The following is a 17500-nucleotide window of genomic DNA, read 5'->3' as shown; positions in this document are numbered from 1 at the left end:
ACCGTGGTCCTGAAGGGCAGAAGCTCCGTCTATGGAGTTCGCTGCTGTCCATAGCAGTCAATGGTTTAATGTGACTGACTGCTGGGTTTGAAACCAAGTATTCTGAACACCACTGGACTGTATTTGCCCACTGAACTAAAGCTATGTCCGATTTCTCAAATGATTTATGTGATTTGACACGTTGTATTTATCAGGTGTCATCAACTTTAAAACCACTTCTCAACCTCTCCTCTAAACCGTCCAACGGAGCCAGGCATCCATCACCTTTCACCATAATTCTGACTAGTTAGACACACACCAACAACCCTGCTGCAAATATGGCATGTGAAATATGTAAAGAGGGTCATATGCCATTTTTGATTATTCTCTCTAGTGCAGTTGTGACTGGCTGTGTGGAATACAGCTTCATGTATTAGCTTAGCTTATAATGTAATTGTTATAATTCAGTATTTGGTTTAGTAATGGCCGCCGCTCTGCAGCTTGTGAAAGCTTTGTTTACCTTCTGGAATAACTGTCTGTCCCCTCCCAGGAGGATTCTGATTGGTCTAATATGATACTGAGTGTCCCACACTGTAAATCTGCAGCCATGATCGATGTGTTCCCTAATGGCCTCTTATTTCCTGTCCCTGTTCTGAGCCGCGAGCCCATTGGTTCCCTGGCCTATTCCCCCATGATACTTTAGTGCATTAGCAGCCTATGGGGACAGCTTAATGGAGTGGCCTGGATGTAATTGGTGCCTCTGAGGGACTGTCTGTGTCTGTGTGTGTGTGCAGGGCCAGCCCTAGCCTTTTGGGGGCCCTTAGTGAGATTTGGTTAGGGGTCCCCCCACCTCGCGGCAAAACATTTTAGTGGTCCTGCAGTTCTACACAATGGAGCATATAGAAAATCTAGCAGTTTTATAACACATGTCATGCAATTCTACACATTTTGCCATGGGGAAGAGAAAAAAGAACAGTTTTACAGCTATTTCCCTGCAATTCTACTAATTTTGTCAAGGGTTGATTTTCTTTTGCCGTTTTAAAGATCATTTTCTGCAATTCTACACATTTTGCATGACTTATGCCATGTTAATAAGATATCTGAGTGACAATGACTAACATAAACAATGGGTGACCCATGGAGGTTAGGGCTTCTAGGCATGTGCCCTGCGTTGCCGGGCAGGATTCGGTCATCATTACTACAAGTTTAGACAGCTGGCTAGACAAACTTCCAATCTAAAAATGTTAGCTGAAATGGGCTAATTGAGTGAGTCTCAGTAACTGACATAACAAGAGAAAAACTGCTGATGCACAACCAAATTTCGAAATTGTACCTTCTGTATTCTACGATTTTAACTCTAAATAGTAAGTTGAGACCCCAATTGAGTTCCAAAAAATATATATATATAAAAAAAAATGGTTGGGGGCCCCCTTGCGGCCAGGGGCCCTAAGCGGCCACTTATGTCGCTTATGCCTGTGGCCGCCCTGGTGTGTGTGTGTGGTGCGCATGTGTGTGTGTGTGTTTGTTTGTGCGTATGCATGTGCGTGTGTCTGTGTGTGTGTGTGTGTGGAGTGATTATCCAGAGTAACACCAAGTGCTGTAACAACATATCTGTACATGGCATCCCAGTCGTCATAATGAACTGTCCCTCTGGAGCCGGTAATCATATATTACATTGCTGTGCTGTCAGAGAAAGTCTTATGATGGATAGGTCTATGTTAGCATGAGAGCTTTGTTATTGATGGATAGGTCTTATTGGGCAAGATGCTTCTTGGACTTAGTGGTCAAGATTCTTCTTGGACTTAGTGGTCAAGATGCTTCTTGGACTTAGTGGTCAAGATTCTTCTTGGACTTAGTGGTCAAGATGCTTCTTGGACTTAGTGGTCAAGATTCTTCTTGGACTTAGTGGTCAAGATGCTTCTTGGACTTAGTGGTCAAGATTCTTCTTGGACTTAGTGGTCAAGATGCTTCTTGGACTTAGTGGACAAGATTCCTCTTGGGCTTAGTGGACAAGATTCCTCCTGGGCTTAGTGGACAAGATTCCTCTTGGGCTTAGTGGACAAGATTCCTCTTGGGCTTAGTGGTCAAGATGCTTCTTGGGCTTATTGGGCAAAATGCTTCTTGGACTTAGTGGTCAAGATGCTTCTTGGACTTAGTGGTCAAGATGCTTCTTGGGCTTATTGGGCAAGATGCTTCTTGGGCTTAGTGGTCAAGATGCTTCTTGGGCTTATTGGGCAAGATGCTTCTTGGGCTTATTGGGAAAGATGCTTCTTGGGCTTATTGGGAAAGGTGCTTCTTAGGCTTTTGGACAAGATGCTTGGTTTCTAAGATATGTCAGTCATACAGTGTAAGTTATGTCATACGATGCATCCAAATGGCACCCTATTCACCATGTACTGCACCAGGGCACCAGGGAATAGGATGCCTTTTGGAACACAGCCATAGTTCACCTCTAACCCATGACCTTTGCCCCTGACCTGTAGGCCTGTCGGTGCTGCAGAAGGTCCTGGACACAGCTGCTGAGAGGAGCTGGCTGGTGACGTCTGTCAACGTGGAGACCATGACGGAGGCCTCATTCCTCAAGGTGTTCCAAGACCTGGACAAGAGGAAGGAGGGACAGATCATCATCGACTGTGAGACCGAAAGACTCACCTCCATCCTAAAAAAGGTAACAAGATAGAGAGACTCACCTCAACCCTCAAAACGGTAACAAAACTGTGACATTGCAGGAGTCATCTGCATTGCTAGTAGTGGGCCAGCAATGGCAAAAATGGTAAGCAGCTACCATACATAAGCCAGAACTTTGCCAGACCTGTTTTGGTCAGAACTGTGCCACATAAAAATGCAGGTCAGATGAAAAAAGTAGGCCTGATTTGGGTCGTTGTACTTTTGCTTTCTGTGAATTAATTGAATCCAGACATTTGAGAAAGCATCGCTCTGTTGCACGTGTGACAAAATTAACATGAATTCTCAGTGAAATAAACACCACATAGCTAGCAAAAGATGGGACAGAGAAAGACAGAGAGTAATAAAAAGAGAGAGAAGAGAAGGTAAGAGAGACAGGTTGACGTTTATTGTCATGAATCTTGCCGTGGAAGCAGAACTGAGCGATTTCCGCTAGATAGGCTAGCTGCAAAGTCAAAATAGGCTATATGTGACCTCTGTTGAGGAACATTGGGAAAGTAATTCTGCTTTGAAAGTTGATAAACTTGTAACTCCACTTTTGAGAAAATGGTCCATGAATATATTGGTACACCTAATGGAGAGCACTTCTTTGTCTACACCCATTCAACATCGTTCACACCCTCTTAAGCCTTAGCCCCACCCATCTCTTTAAGGATTCACATCTGAGGCCATATGCTAAAAAGAGTGAGTAAGGTAGTATAGTAAACAACCAAAGAGGGTTAGTTAGGGTTTCAGAGTTTATGACTTTCTGGCTGTGCCAGATAGTGACCAGTTTGTAGAGCTGCCTCCAGGGCAAGATTAATGACAATAAAGGCCAAACTGTGGATAAGAGGTTCCTCCCAGGCAGCGGTGTTCCAGTGTAGTGTATTAGTCTCAGTGTATTAGAGACAGGAGATATAGAGACGGTTAGGTTGACATTTGGAGCTGTAGAGAAACACTTATTCACCACGCTACTGCTGCCTAGGAAGGGTGTATCCTGGCATAGCAATTAATGACACACACACACACACACACACACACACACACACACACACACACACACACACACACACACACACACACACACACACACACACACACACACACACACACACACACACACACACACACACACGCCAACACACAAACACACACACACACACGCACGCACACACACACACACGCCAACACACAAACAGCAGAAAGAGCCCGAGACCTCTCTCCCCTCTCTCTCCTCCAACGTTTGGCTCTAGCTGTGTGAAGACAGTGTCCCCTCTCTCTCCTCCAACGTTTGGCTCTAGCTGTATGAAGACAGTGTCCCCTCTCTCCTCCAACGCTTGGCTCTAGCTGTATGAAGATAATGTCCTCTCTCTCCTCCAACGTTTGGCTCTAGCTGTGTGAAGACAGTGTCCCCTCTCTCTCCTCCAACGCTTGGCTCTAGCTGTGTGAAGACAGTGTCCCCTCTCTCTCCTCCAACGTTTGGCTCTAGCTGTATGAAGACAGTGTCCTCTCTCTCCACCAACGCTTGGCTCTAGCTGTGTGAAGACAGTGTCCCCTCTCTCTCCTCCAATGTTTGGCTCTAGCTGTATGAAGACAGTGTCCTCTCTCCTCCAACGCTTGGCTCTAGCTGTATGAAGACAGTGTCCTCTCTCTCCTCCAACGCTTGGCTCTAGCTGTATGAAGACAGTGTCCTCTCTCTCTCCTCCAACGTTTGGCTCTAGCTGTGTGAAGACAGTGTCCCCTCTCTCTCCTCCAACGCTTGGCTCTAGCTGTGTGAAGACAGTGTCCCCTCTCTCTCCTCCAACGCTTGGCTCTAGCTGTGTGAAGACAGTGTCCCCTCTCTCTCCTCCAACGCTTGGCTCTAGCTATATGAAGACAGTGTCCTCTCTCCTCCAACGTTTGGCTCTAGCTGTGTGAAGACAGTGTCCCCTCCCTCTCCTCCAACGCCTGGCTCTAGCTGTGTGAAGACAGTGTCCCCTCTCTCTCCTCCAACGTTTGGCTCTAGCTGTGTGAAGACAGTGTCCCCTCTCTCTCCTCCAACGTTTGGCTCTAGCTGTATGAAGACAGTGTCCCCTCTCTCTCCTCCAACGTTTGGCTCTAGCTGTATGAAGACAGTGTCCCCTCTCTCTCCTCCAACGTTTGGCTCTAGCTGTATGAAGACAGTGTCCCCTCTCTCTCCTCCAACGTTTGGCTCTAGCTGTATGAAGACAGTGTCCCCTCTCTCGCCGTAAATAAGGTCTGTGGTAAACATAGGATTAGGAGATCTTGTACATTTTGTTCTGTGAGATAATCTTCATCAACTAACGTCATCAACTAACGTCTCTTTTTGTGAATTTTGAATAATTTATGTATTCAAAACAAGCACATAAATCACATAAAGGCTTCATAATTCATAAAGGTCATGTTAACTAACTAACTAGTTATGGTAGTTTTGCTTTAAACCAGGGATGGGCAACTTAGTCTTCGGGGGCCGGAGTGCTGTTGTCCTTTAAAGCAGGTATGGGAAACTCCAGTCCTCGGGGGCCAGAGTGCTGTTGTACTTTAAACCAGGTATGGGAAACTCCAGTCCTCGGGGGCCGGAGTGCTGTTGTACTTTAAACCAGGTACGGGAAACTCCAGTCCTCGGGGGCCAGAGTGCTGTTGTACTTTAAACCAGGTATGGGAAACTCCAGTCCTCGGGGGCCAGAGTGCTGTCGTACTTTAAACCAGGTATGGGAAACTCCAGTCCTCGGGGGCCAGAGTGCTGTCGTACTTTAAACCAGGTATGGGAAACTCCAGTCCTCGGGGGCCAGAGTGCTGTCACTCTTTATCCCTAGCAAACACAGCTGATTAAACTAAATGCATTCCAATCTAAAGATTAGTTGATTATTGGAGTCAGGTGTGTTAGCTGGGGCTGGGGCAAAACAATCTAGATATACAGTGTAAAGTTGATAATTTCATAATGACGAATCACGTTTGCGAGGCGCGCTGCATGGGCAAAGATGAGGAGAAAAGAAGCTCAAAGAAATTCCAAACGGTCAAAACCATTTGATTTTATAATGGGGGTGAAATCCAACGTTGTGCATTAAATTCATTAGCTATGTCATATTTAATTTGTAAACAATAGATAATGATATTATTACTAGCTCAAACAATTCATCTGCAAAGATGACAAGTTCATTGGTGGGTGATGGTGATTTCAGAACCAAAGTGCGGGTGGGGTGGGGCAAAAACAGGCTAACCCCCCCCCCCCCCCCCTAATCTGATAGTGGTAGTGGGGTGGTAGATGTCTAGTCACCCTTATGGCTCTAATCTAATAGTGGTAGTGGGGTGGTAGATGTCTAGTCACCCTTATGGCTGTAATCTGATAGTGGTAGTGGGGTGGTAGATGCCTAGTCTCCTTTATGGCTCTAATCTGATAGTGGTAGTGGGGTGGTAGATGTCTAGTCTCCCTTATGGCTCTAATCTAATAGTGGTAGTGGGGTGGTAGATGTCTAGTCTCCCTTATGGCTCAGATCAGATCCAGCTCAGAAAGGCCCAGCTCAGACAGAGCCAGCTCAGAAAGGCCCAGCTAAGACAGATCCAGCTCAGAAAGGCCCAGCTCAGACAGAGCCAGCTCAGAAAGGCCCAGCTCAGACAGAGCCAGCTCAGAGAGGCCCAGCTCAGAGAGGCCCAGCTCAGAGAGGCCCAGCTCAGAGAGGCCCAGCTCAGACAGATCCAGCTCAGAGAGGCCCAGCTCAGAGAGGCCCAGCTCAGACAGATCCAGCTCAGAGAGGCCCAGCTCAGACAGATCCAGCTCAGAGAGGCCCAAATCAGAGAGGCCCAGCTCAGACAGATCCAGCTCAGAGAGGCCCAGATCAGAGAGGCCCAGCTCAGACAGATCCAGCTCAGAGAGGCCCAGTTCAGACAGATCCAGTTCAGAGAGGCCCAGCTCATGAGCTCCATCAGCACAATATTTTATTTAAGAATGGAAAATGAATGTGTTTATGCAACAAATGTTAGTGCATCGAATCGAATCGAACCGCATCGTTTCGTTCTCTAATCAAACCGAATCTCACCGAACTGTTTTCTGACTAAAACGTTCCTGTATTGGAAGCCCATCTATCTAGATATGTATCGAATCGTCTTGAAAGGGAAAGATTCACATCCCTATTAAATAGTCATTACAATTTACTACAGATGAGAAAGACACTGATAAAAAACATGGCATTAACTATGTGACGGCTGTACATTAGCTCACATTAAAGCATTGTGCACTCAACCACTGAGGATTCAATGTGCAGAAATGCATGCAAGCATGCACACACACACACAGAGACACACACACACAGATGTACCCACCCATGCGCGCATGCACACACACCGTCCCCTGTGGGGGGGGCTGCCTAACAAGGTTTATGTGTCATTTATGACAGACACAACCCTACACACTCTGTCATACCACTGTTATTTATGATAGACACAACCCTGAAGAGGAGAGGAGAGGAGAAGAGAGGGGAGGGGAGGAAGGGAGGGGAGGAAAGGAGGATAGGTAGGAGAGGAAGACGGGAGGAAAGGAGAGGAGAAGCTGGTAGAGGACAGGAGAGAAGAGAGGGAGTGAAGAAGGAGTGGGGAGTAGACTAGAGTAGAGTAGAGTAGAGGAGAGGAGAGGAGAGGAGAGGAGAGGAGAGGAGAGGAGAGGAGAGGAGAGGAGAGGAGAGGAGAGGAGAGAGTGGGGAGGAGGAGAGGAGAGAAGGGAGTGGGGAGGAGAGTAGAGGGAGTGGGGAGGAGAGGGAGTGAGGAGGAGAAGAGAGGAGTGGAGAAGGAGTGGGGAGGAGAGGAGAGTGAGTGAGTGGGGAAGAGAGGGAACGGGGAAGAGAGGAGAGGAGAGGAAGTGAAGAAGAGATGAGAGGAGCGGGAGTGGAGAAGGAGTGGGGAGTAGATGAGAGGAGAGGAGAGTGTGTGGGGAGGAGAGGAGCAGGAGTAGGGAGGAGAGGAGAGGAGGGAGTGGGGAGGAGAGGAGAGGAGGGAGTGGGGAGGAGAGGAGAGGAGAGGGAGAGGAGAGGAGAGGAGAGGAGAGGAGAGGAGAGGAGAGGAGAGGAGAGGGAGTGGGGAGGAGAGGAAAGGAAAGGGGTGGGGAGGGGAGAAGAGGGAGTAGGGAGTAGGGAGGAGACAGGAGGAGAGGGAGTGGGGAGGGGAGAAGAGGGAGTAGGGAAGAGAGGAGGCGGAGTGGGGAGGGGAGAAGAGGGGGTAACTGACAGATCGAGTGAGAGTTCTGTAACTGACAGATAGAGTGGGGTTCTGTAACTGACAGATAGAGTGGGGGTTCTGTAACTGACAGATCGAGTGGGGTTCTGTAACTGACAGATCGAGTGGGGTTCTGTAACTGACAGATAGAGTGGGGGTTCTGTAACTGACAGAGTGGGGGTTCTGTAACTGACAGATAGCGTGAGGGTTCTGTAACTGACAGATAGAGTGGGGTTCTGTAACTGACAGATAGAGTGGGGGTTCTGTAACTGAAAGATAGCGTGAGGGTTCTGTAACTGACAGATAGAGTGGGGGTTCTGTAACTGACAGATAGAGTGGGGTTCTGTAACTGACAGATCGAGTGAGAGTTCTGTAACTGACAGATAGAGTGGGGGTTCTGTAACTGACAGATAGAGTGGGGGTTCTGTAACTGACAGATAGAGTAGGGGTTCTGTAACTGACAGATAGAGTGGGGTTCTGTAACTGACAGATAGCGTGAGGGTTCTGTAACTGACAGATAGAGTGGGGGTTCTGTAACTGACAGATAGAGTAGGGGTTCTGTAACTGACAGATAGAGTGGGGGTTCTGTAACTGACAGATCGAGTGGGGGTTCTGTAACTGACAGATAGAGTGGGGGTTCTGTAACTGACAGATAGCGTGAGGGTTCTGTAACTGACAGATAGAGTGGGGGTTCTGTAACTGACAGATAGCGTGAGAGTTCTGTAACTGACAGATCGAGTGAGGGTTCTGTAACTGACAGATCGAGTGAGGGTTCTGTAACTGACAGATAGCGTGAGGGTTCTGTAACTGACAGATCGAGTGAGGGTTCTGTAACTGACAGATCGAGTGAGGGTTCTGTAACTGACAGATCGAGTGAGGGTTCTGTAACTGACAGATAGAGTGGGGGTTCTGTAACTGACAGATCGAGTGTAACTCATCATGGACTTTACATGACCTCACACATTCCCAACATATTTGCTTCCTCTGAGAGTCTCCCACACGTTCATATCCCCACTGTGTGTGTGTGTGTGTGTGTGTGTGTGTGTGTGTGTGTGTGTGTGTGTGTGTGTGTGTGTGTGTGTGTGTGTGTGTGTGTGTGTGTGTGTGTGTGTGTGTGTGTGTGTGTGTGTGTGTGTGTGTGTGTGTGTGTGTGTTGGGAGCAGGCTGGAGGGCATGGCAGACAGTTGCATTAGTTATTAAGGGTGACCCTAGCACAAGGCATGTCCTACAGCACAGCCTCCAGCAAGGAAAACACAGGAGAGGAGAAACACTGATACCCAAGACACTGGGGGAAGATGATGGCCAAGATACAGTCACACTGGGGAAGATGATGGCCAAGATACAGTCACACTGGGGAAGATGATGGCCAAGATACAGTCACACTGGGGAAGATGATGGCCAAGATACAGTCACACTGGTGGAAGATGATGGCCAAGATGCAGTCACACTGGGGGAAGATGATGGCCAAGATACAGTCACACTGGTGGAAGATGATGGCCAAGATACAGTCACACTGGGGAAGTTGATGGCCAAGATACAGTCACACTGGGGGAAGATGATGGCCAAGATACAGTCACACTGGGGGAAGATGATGGCCAAGATACAGTCACACTGGGGGAAGATGATGGCCAAGATACAGTCACACTGGGGGAAGATGATGGCCAAGATACAGTCACACTGGGGAAGACACATGGACAGTGTGCTAGCGTAGTTTCCATGAGGCCCCAACTGATTTCACAATAAACACTCTAATCTCTGTAGTCCTTATGTGCGTCCCAAATGCTTTTCCCTATAATTCAGCCCTTTTGACCCTATGGCCCTCACGCAGCGTGTCCTGTTAGAAAATGAAGGTCCACTCTCTTGTCTGTGTACTCACTTGCTTGACATAAACCTTTATGAATCAAAGATTCTGTTGTGGCTATTCATGTTCCATATTTAAAGGGACTATATCAGCATTCCAAGAGTAAAAATAATGTCCTCATTCATATATCCTCTGACATTATCTGGTGAGAATTTGAGTCTGTGTATGGGGTGAAGATACCTGCGGGTTTAGCGTGCGACGGGGCAGTGTGTGTGTGTGTGTGTGTGTGTGTGAGTGTGTAAAACACAGGCTGCTATAGAGGCAGAGAGCAGGGAGCATACCTCTGTGATGGATGGAGTCTGTCTGAGCTGAGAACCGCTGTGGCTCCACTGCTGTAAACTGGTGAGAAGTGATGCAACTACCTTAACTGTGGGCACCAGGTCATCAATAACACTCACACACACCAGACACTGTCTTCACACAGCTAGAGCCAAACGTTGGAGGAGAGAGAGGGGACACTGTCTTCATACAGCTAGAGCCAGGCGTTGGAGGAGAGAGAGGGGACACTGTCTTCATACAGCTAGAGCCAGGCGTTGGAGGAGAGGGAGGGGACACTGTCTTCACACAGCTAGAGCCAAACGTTGGAGGAGAGAGAGGGGACACTGTCTTCACACAGCTAGAGCCAAACGTTGGAGGAGAGAGAGGGGACACTGTCTTCACACAGCTAGAGCCAAACGTTGGAGGAGAGAGAGGGGACACTGTCTTCACACAGCTAGAGCCAAACGTTGGAGGAGAGAGAGGGGACACTGTCTTCATACAGCTAGAGCCAAACGTTGGAGGAGAGAGAGGGGACACTGTCTTCACACAGCTAGAGCCAAACGTTGGAGGAGAGAGAGGGGACACTGTCTTCACACAGCTAGAGCCAAACGTTGGAGGAGAGAGGACACTGTCTTCATACAGCTAGAGCCAAACGTTGGAGGAGAGAGAGGGGACACTGTCTTCACACAGCTAGAGCCAGGCGTTGGAGGAGAGGGAGGGGACACTGTCTTCACACAGCTAGAGCCAAACGTTGGAGGAGAGAGAGGGGACACTGTCTTCACACAGCTAGAGCCAAACGTTGGAGGAGAGAGAGGGGACACTGTCTTCACACAGCTAGAGCCAAACGTTGGAGGAGAGAGAGGGGACACTGTCTTCACACAGCTAGAGCTAAACGTTGTAGGAGAGAGAGGGGACACTGTCTTCACACAAGAGCCAAGCGTTGGAGGAGAGAGAGGGGACACTGTCTTCACACAAGAGCCAAGCGGAGGAGAGAGAGGGGACACTGTCTTCATACAGCTAGAGCCAAACGTTGGAGGAGAGAGAGGGGACTCACACAAGTAATTTTTCCAACAATTGTTTACAGACAGATTATTTTACTTATAATTCCCTGTATCACAATTCCAGTGGGTCAGAAGTTTACATACACTAAGTTGACTGTGCCTTTAAACAGCTTAGAAAATTCCAGAAAATAATGTCATGGCTTTAGAAGCTTCTGATAGGCTAATTGATATAATTTGAGTCAAATGGAGGTGTACCTGTGGATGTTTTTCAAGGCCTACCTTCAAACTCAGTGCCTCTTTGCTTGGCATCATGGGAAAATCTAAAGAAATCAGCCAAGACGTCAAAAAAAAAGACCTCCACAAGTCTGGTTCATCCTTGGTAGTAATTTCCAAACGCCTGAAGGTACCACGTTCTTCTGTACAAACAATAGTATGCAAGTATAATCACCATGGGACCACGCAGCCGTCATACCGCTCAGGAAGGAGACGCATTCTGTCTCCTAGAGATGAACGTACTTTGGTGCGAAAAGTGCAAATCAATCCCAGAACAACAGCAAAGGATCGTGTGAAGATGCTGGAGGAAACAGATACAAAAGTATCTATATCCACAGTAAAACGAGTCCTATATCGACATAACCTGAAAGGCCGCTCAACAAGGAAGAAGCCACTGCTCCAAAACCGCAATAAAAAAGCCATATTACAGTTTGCAACTGCACATGGGCACAAAGATTGTACTTTTTAGAGAAATGTCCTCTGGTCTGATGAAACAAAAATAGAACTGTTTGGCCATAATGACCATTGTTATGTTTGGAGGAAAAAGGGGGAGGCTTGCAAGCCGAAGAACACCATCCCAACCGTGAAGCACGGGGGTGGCAGCATCATGTTGTGGGGGTGCTTTGCTGCAGGAGGGACTGGTGCACTTCACAAAATAGATGGCATCATGAGGATGGAAAGTTATGTGGATATATTGAAGCAACATCTCAAGACATCAGTCAGGAAGTTAAAGCTTGGTCGCAAATGGGTCTTCCAAATGGACAATGACCCCAAGCATACTTCCAGAGTTGTGGCCAAATGTCTTAAGGACAACAAAGTCAAGGTATTGGAGTGGCCATCACAACGCCCTGACCTCAATCCTATAGAAAATGTGTGGGCAGAACTGAAAAGCGTGTGCGAGCAAGGAGGCCTACAAACCTGACTCAGTTACACCAGCTCTGTCAGGAGGAATGGGCCAAAATTCACCCAACTTATTGTGGGAAGCTTGTGGAAGGCTACCCGAAACGTTTGACCAAAGTTAAACAATTTAAAGGCAATGCTACCAAATACTAACTGAGTGTATGTAAACTTCTGACCCACTGGGAATGTGATGAAATGAATAAAAGCTGAAATAAATCATTCTCTCAACTATTATTCTGACATTTCACATTCTTAAAATGAAGTGGTGATCCTAACTGACCTAAGACACGGAATTTTTACTGGGATTAAATGTCAGGAATTGTGAAAAACTGAGTTTAAATGTATTTGGCTAAGGTGTATGTAAACTTTTTACTTCAACTGTAGATAACAATGACCTAGCAAATTACGTAGGTTGTCACTCAACTAATAAAGCCTAATTTCACGCAAGCCATTTTAACATATGAATGCTGAAGGTGCCGTATCAGATCAGGGACAGGACGCCTACCTAAGATTGGTCAGCATGCGAAGCTGGGCACAGTGCGTCTTTTGACTAGACTGCTTATATTCCCTGGGGTTGTTCGGCATGCAACATGACTTGTAGATCATTGACTGTCAACACAGTTACATGCAGTTTGACGTTGAAGGAGAGGACGCATCAGTTGTCACAAAATAGGAGTGTTTTTAGAGTCACTGCTGTTACAATGTCTTACCCTAGTTGGTGTTTCTTCTGCCCTGGCCAAGGTCACTATATGGGTAAAGTGTACTGAACACACACGCACACACACAAACCCCTCCCCAGTCATGTCCATCCTAAAGTCAAGTTTTTCTCTGTGTGTTCCAGATCGTTGAACAAGGGAAGAATGCTAAGAGTTACCACTACATCCTGGCCAACCTGGTAAGATCTCTCTGTCTCTGTCTCTGTCTCTGTCTCTGTCTCTGTCTCTGTCTCTGTCTCTGTCTCTGTCTCTGTCTCTCTCTCTCTCTCTCTCTCTCTCTCTCTCTCTCTCTCTCTCTCTCTCTCTCTCTCTCTCTCTCTCTCTCGCTCTATCTCTTTACTGTATCTCTCGCTCTCTCTCCCTCTCTATACACATATCTCTACTATCTCAATACTGTAACTCTCTGTCTCTCTCTCTCACTCTCTCTACTGTATCTCTCGCTCTCTCTCTCCCTCTCTATACACATATCTCTACTATCTCAATACTGTATCTCTAGCTCTCTCTCTCCCTCTCTATACATATATCTCTACTATTTCAATACTGTATCTCTCTGTCTCTCTCTCTCTCTCTATATATATATATATATATCTATTAAATGAAATTCAAATGGTTTTATTTGCATGGGAAACATACATTATGTTAACATTGCCAAAGCAAGTGAAATAGATAATAAACAAAAGGGAAATAAACAATTCAAAATGACAGTTAACATTACACTCACAAAAGGAGGTTAGGAAGTGCAGCTTAGTTTCCACCTCAATTTGTGGGCAGTGTGCACATAGGCTGTCTTCTCTTGAGAGCCAGGACTGCCTACAGTGTCTGTACATAGTCAGAGCTTTCCTTAATGTTGGGTTTGTCACAGTGGTCAGGTATATATCTTTCTCTCTATCTCTCTACTGTATATATCTCTATTTCTCTACTATCTCTCTCTCTCTCTCTCTCTCTCTCTCTCTCTCTCTCTCTCTCTCTCTCTCTCTCTCTCTCTCTCTCTCTCTCTCTCTCTCTCTCTCTCTCTCTCTCTCCACCTCTCCCTCCATTTATCTCTTTCTCTCTCTCTCTATTTTCCTCTTTCTCTTGCTCTCTCTCTCTCTCTATCATCTATCTCTCTCTCCATATCTCTCTATATCTCAATGTATCTCTCTCTCTCTCCATCTATCTCCATTTCTCTCTCTCTCCATTTATCTCTCTCCCCATCTCCATATTTCTATCCTATGTGGATTCTACAGATGTTGTTCTGTGTCATTTGTCTGATACATCCCAAGGTATTGCATCTAGCTCTTAGTCTCACGACATTCATCAATTTTTCTCCAATGTCAAATTTTGAAGTTGTTGCAAACGTCATATTTCAAAAAGTTAAGTTTAGGCATTAACTACAAATATTTAAGGTTAGGCATTAACTCCTAACGGTTAAGGTAAGGGTTAAGGTTTGGCATAGGCTTAAAACAAAAATCTAAAAAACAAATGTTTATGGATGAATTTGAACCAGAACTCTTATGCCCATCCACCATCCACGTCCACCGTCCACCATCCACCATCCACCATCCACGTCCACCATCCACCATCCACCATCCAACATCCACCATCCACCATCTACCATCCACCATCCACCATCCACCATCCACCATCTACCATCCACCATCCACCATCCACCATCCACCATCCACGTCCACCATCCACCATCCACCATCCACCGTCCACCGTCCACCGTCCACCATCCACCATCCACCATCCACGTCCACCATCCACCATCCACCATCCACCATCCACGTCCACCATCCACGTCCACCATCCACCATCCACCATCCACCATCCACGTCCACCATCCACCATCCACCATCCACGTCCACAACACCAAAACTGAAACCTACGTGAAGCTAACAGCACTGTTGCCCCTAGTGGCCAGTTTCCACGTCATCTCCCGACGTCCTCAGGCATGGATGGACGTCGTACACTGACTTGTATCACGCGTGACGTGGCTGGGTATCTCTCTAGAGTCAACATGATATTGAAACTGCAATAAGACATACAATATGGTCAAATGTGACTTCCTTTTGTTATAAAAATACATTTTATCAAGACAAATATGATTCTTCATGTTCTGAATCGTTCCGTGGGTTCTTTCATTATATCTAAAGAGTCTTATTTCGTAACATAATACATCCAATAATAAGCAGTGAGCTCTGTTGACAGTTCGGTGCTGCTTCTCGAAGCGAGTTTTGAGGATTTGACAAAAAGCGAAATTAACATGAGACGAGCCGAATGAAATGTAAAAGTATTTGAAGAGAAAAAGCTAGCGGGAAACTCAATGGTTCCCAGAGACACGCTGGTTTTTCTTAGAAGTCTTTGAAAAATAACTGGAACTTCCCGTTAATATAAACTGCATATACTAATATATGAAAATGCTTCATGTCATGTCACAAAATCAATATCTATCTTGCCTCTAGTGTTTTATGTCCTCCGTATTGGAGAAGAAAGGTGACAAGTTCAACGGTGAGCCTGTCAGTTAGCCTTAATTCTCACTCAGCATTCAGCCCAGCTGACAATTCTATTTTCCTGATTTTTTTAATACTTTTCTTTCTCTGGCCTCCAGTGATTAAGCCACCCTAATCTTGGCCATCCTACAAGGCTAAAACCTCCAATAACTTTTGAACGGATTATGATAGAGACATTGTTTTTTATTAAAAGGGGTTTCCACACAATTAATATATTATTTTACCTATTGGTCAAAATATGTGTTTGATTGGACACCCTACATACAACTGGAAAAATGCATTACAAGCACCAAATCCGTTTCAAGTTTCTCTGAAGGGATACAACAGATCTGTCTTGAAAAAAACATGACATTTTGTAAAAACATATTCCACTGCTCACATTTCTTCCCTCTTCAGCGACTAACTCTAGAGAGAGATACAAACAACTATGCCCATCGAAATAATCCTCTACAAACTCTCTGTATCGACGTCTCTGTAGTCTACTGAGTCAGACCATTCATACTGCCACTAATAACCTGCTGCTGGTAGAGCCTTCCAAAAGGAATGGAAACCCTTGCCTTGATTGACTGACTGTGACTGTGTTGAAATGGGACGATACAGAGTGCTGCAGAGCCCACGCACGCACGCACGCACGCACGCACGCACGCACATACACACACACACACACACACAGGCACACACACCGGCACACACACACCGACACACACACGCTCAGCCGCCAGCCACTGAGAGACAGACAGATAGACAGTAGAGGGTCAGTGAGTAAATGTGTGCAGGGTAATGTGCATTAGCGGTCTTTGTCCGCTGTGATCGTCCCAGGGCACCACTCATACAACCTCCCCATAGACACTAAAAACAGCAAAAAATGGATATCAACAGAAAGCACACTGTGTCCCAAATGGGACTCTATTCCCTTTATAGTGCTCTACTTTTCCCCTTTATAGTTCACTATATAGGGAATAGGGTGCCATTTGGGATACAAGCATGGTAATAACTACATTAATATGCTGGCTCACTGCTGGGACTATCTCAATCTCTCTCTCATCTGGTCAATTTGTTAGATTGAAGTGTAAATTAGAAAGCTGTGAAAGCAATAAAGTTTGGTACCAAACCGTCTGCAATCTCCATAATGGCTCTATTAAAATGACTTGTCTGTGTTCTACCTTAGCACAGCTATCGTATGTGTGTGTGTGTGTGTGTGTGTGTGTGTGTGTGTGTGTGTGTGTGTGTGTGTGTGTGTGTGTGTGTGTGTGTGTGTGTGTGTGTGTGTGTGTGTGTGTGTGTGTGTGTGTGTGTGTGTGTGTGTGTGTGTGTGTGCCTGTTTGTCTGCATCTATGAGAGGGGGAGAGTGTGTGTGCCTGTCTCTGTGTGTGTATGTCTCCATCTCTTAGTCTTTCTGTGTGTGTCTACGAGGGCTTTATCAAATGTTTCCACCTCCGTGTCCATGAGGAGCGGTTTCTATAGTAACCTGCTCAGCTCAGTGCACTGCATTAGCTAACACATGGAGCAGAAAAATACACACATCTCTTCTTCTCTTCTCTCTCATTCTCTCTGTCCTCTGACCATTCAACTGAGACATATGGACACCTGGTTCGGCTGATACTTCAGGGAGAAGGAAGAGAGGAGAGAGGACAGTGGAGGAGAGGGGGAGGAAAGGAGAGGAGGAGAGGAGAGGGAGAAGGGATGCGAGGAGGGTGGAAAAGGAGAGGAGTGGGGGTTAGGGGGTGGAGGGAGCAGGGAGCAGGGAGCAGGGCCCATTAGGCATAAGGGGGAGAGAAGGGGAGAGAAGAGAGCTCTGATTGATGGCGTTAAGAATACCAGACCACAGAAAGTTTAATCAAAGGGCAGGCAGGGATCAATATAATAAGGGTTTCCTGTGGTTCTGGAACTTCTACCAGACAGACAGTCACAGTCGGAGGCTGAAGGTCAGAGCAGTTGACAGCACCACTTTCACTACCAATCAGGCTGCAGAGTTCACTCGTTCAGTCTCCTGCTGTACATCAGTCTTTCTGTGTCTCTGTGTGTGACTGCTTCTGTCTGTACATCAGTATTTATGTCTCTCTGTGTGTGACTGCTTCTGTCTGTACATCAGTCTTTCTGTCTCTGTGTGTGACTGCTTCTGTCTGTACATCAGTCTTTCTGTCTCTCTGT

The 17500-nt window shown here is 46.4% G+C and overlaps 1 protein-coding gene across 4 annotated transcripts in view; it reads left to right on the top strand.

Moving 5' to 3' along the window:
• The window catches only part of LOC139574569 (glutamate receptor 1-like), a 200176-nt gene that overhangs the window by 70202 nt on the left and 112474 nt on the right, over positions 1-17500 (top strand). For all 4 annotated transcript variants that reach the window (XM_071399283.1, XM_071399282.1, XM_071399286.1 and 1 more), the window contains exons 4-5: positions 2463-2647; positions 12983-13036. In XM_071399283.1, the coding sequence (XP_071255384.1) occupies positions 2463-2647; positions 12983-13036 (239 nt within the window). The remainder of the gene's footprint in view (positions 1-2462; positions 2648-12982; positions 13037-17500) is intronic.

The sequence above is a fragment of the Salvelinus alpinus genome, chromosome 4 (assembly GCF_045679555.1).
Source record: "Salvelinus alpinus chromosome 4, SLU_Salpinus.1, whole genome shotgun sequence".
Classification (NCBI taxonomy): Eukaryota; Metazoa; Chordata; class Actinopteri; order Salmoniformes; family Salmonidae; genus Salvelinus; species Salvelinus alpinus.
The sequence above is the reverse complement of the archived record's forward strand: the minus strand, read 5'-3'. Positions and strand labels throughout refer to the sequence as shown.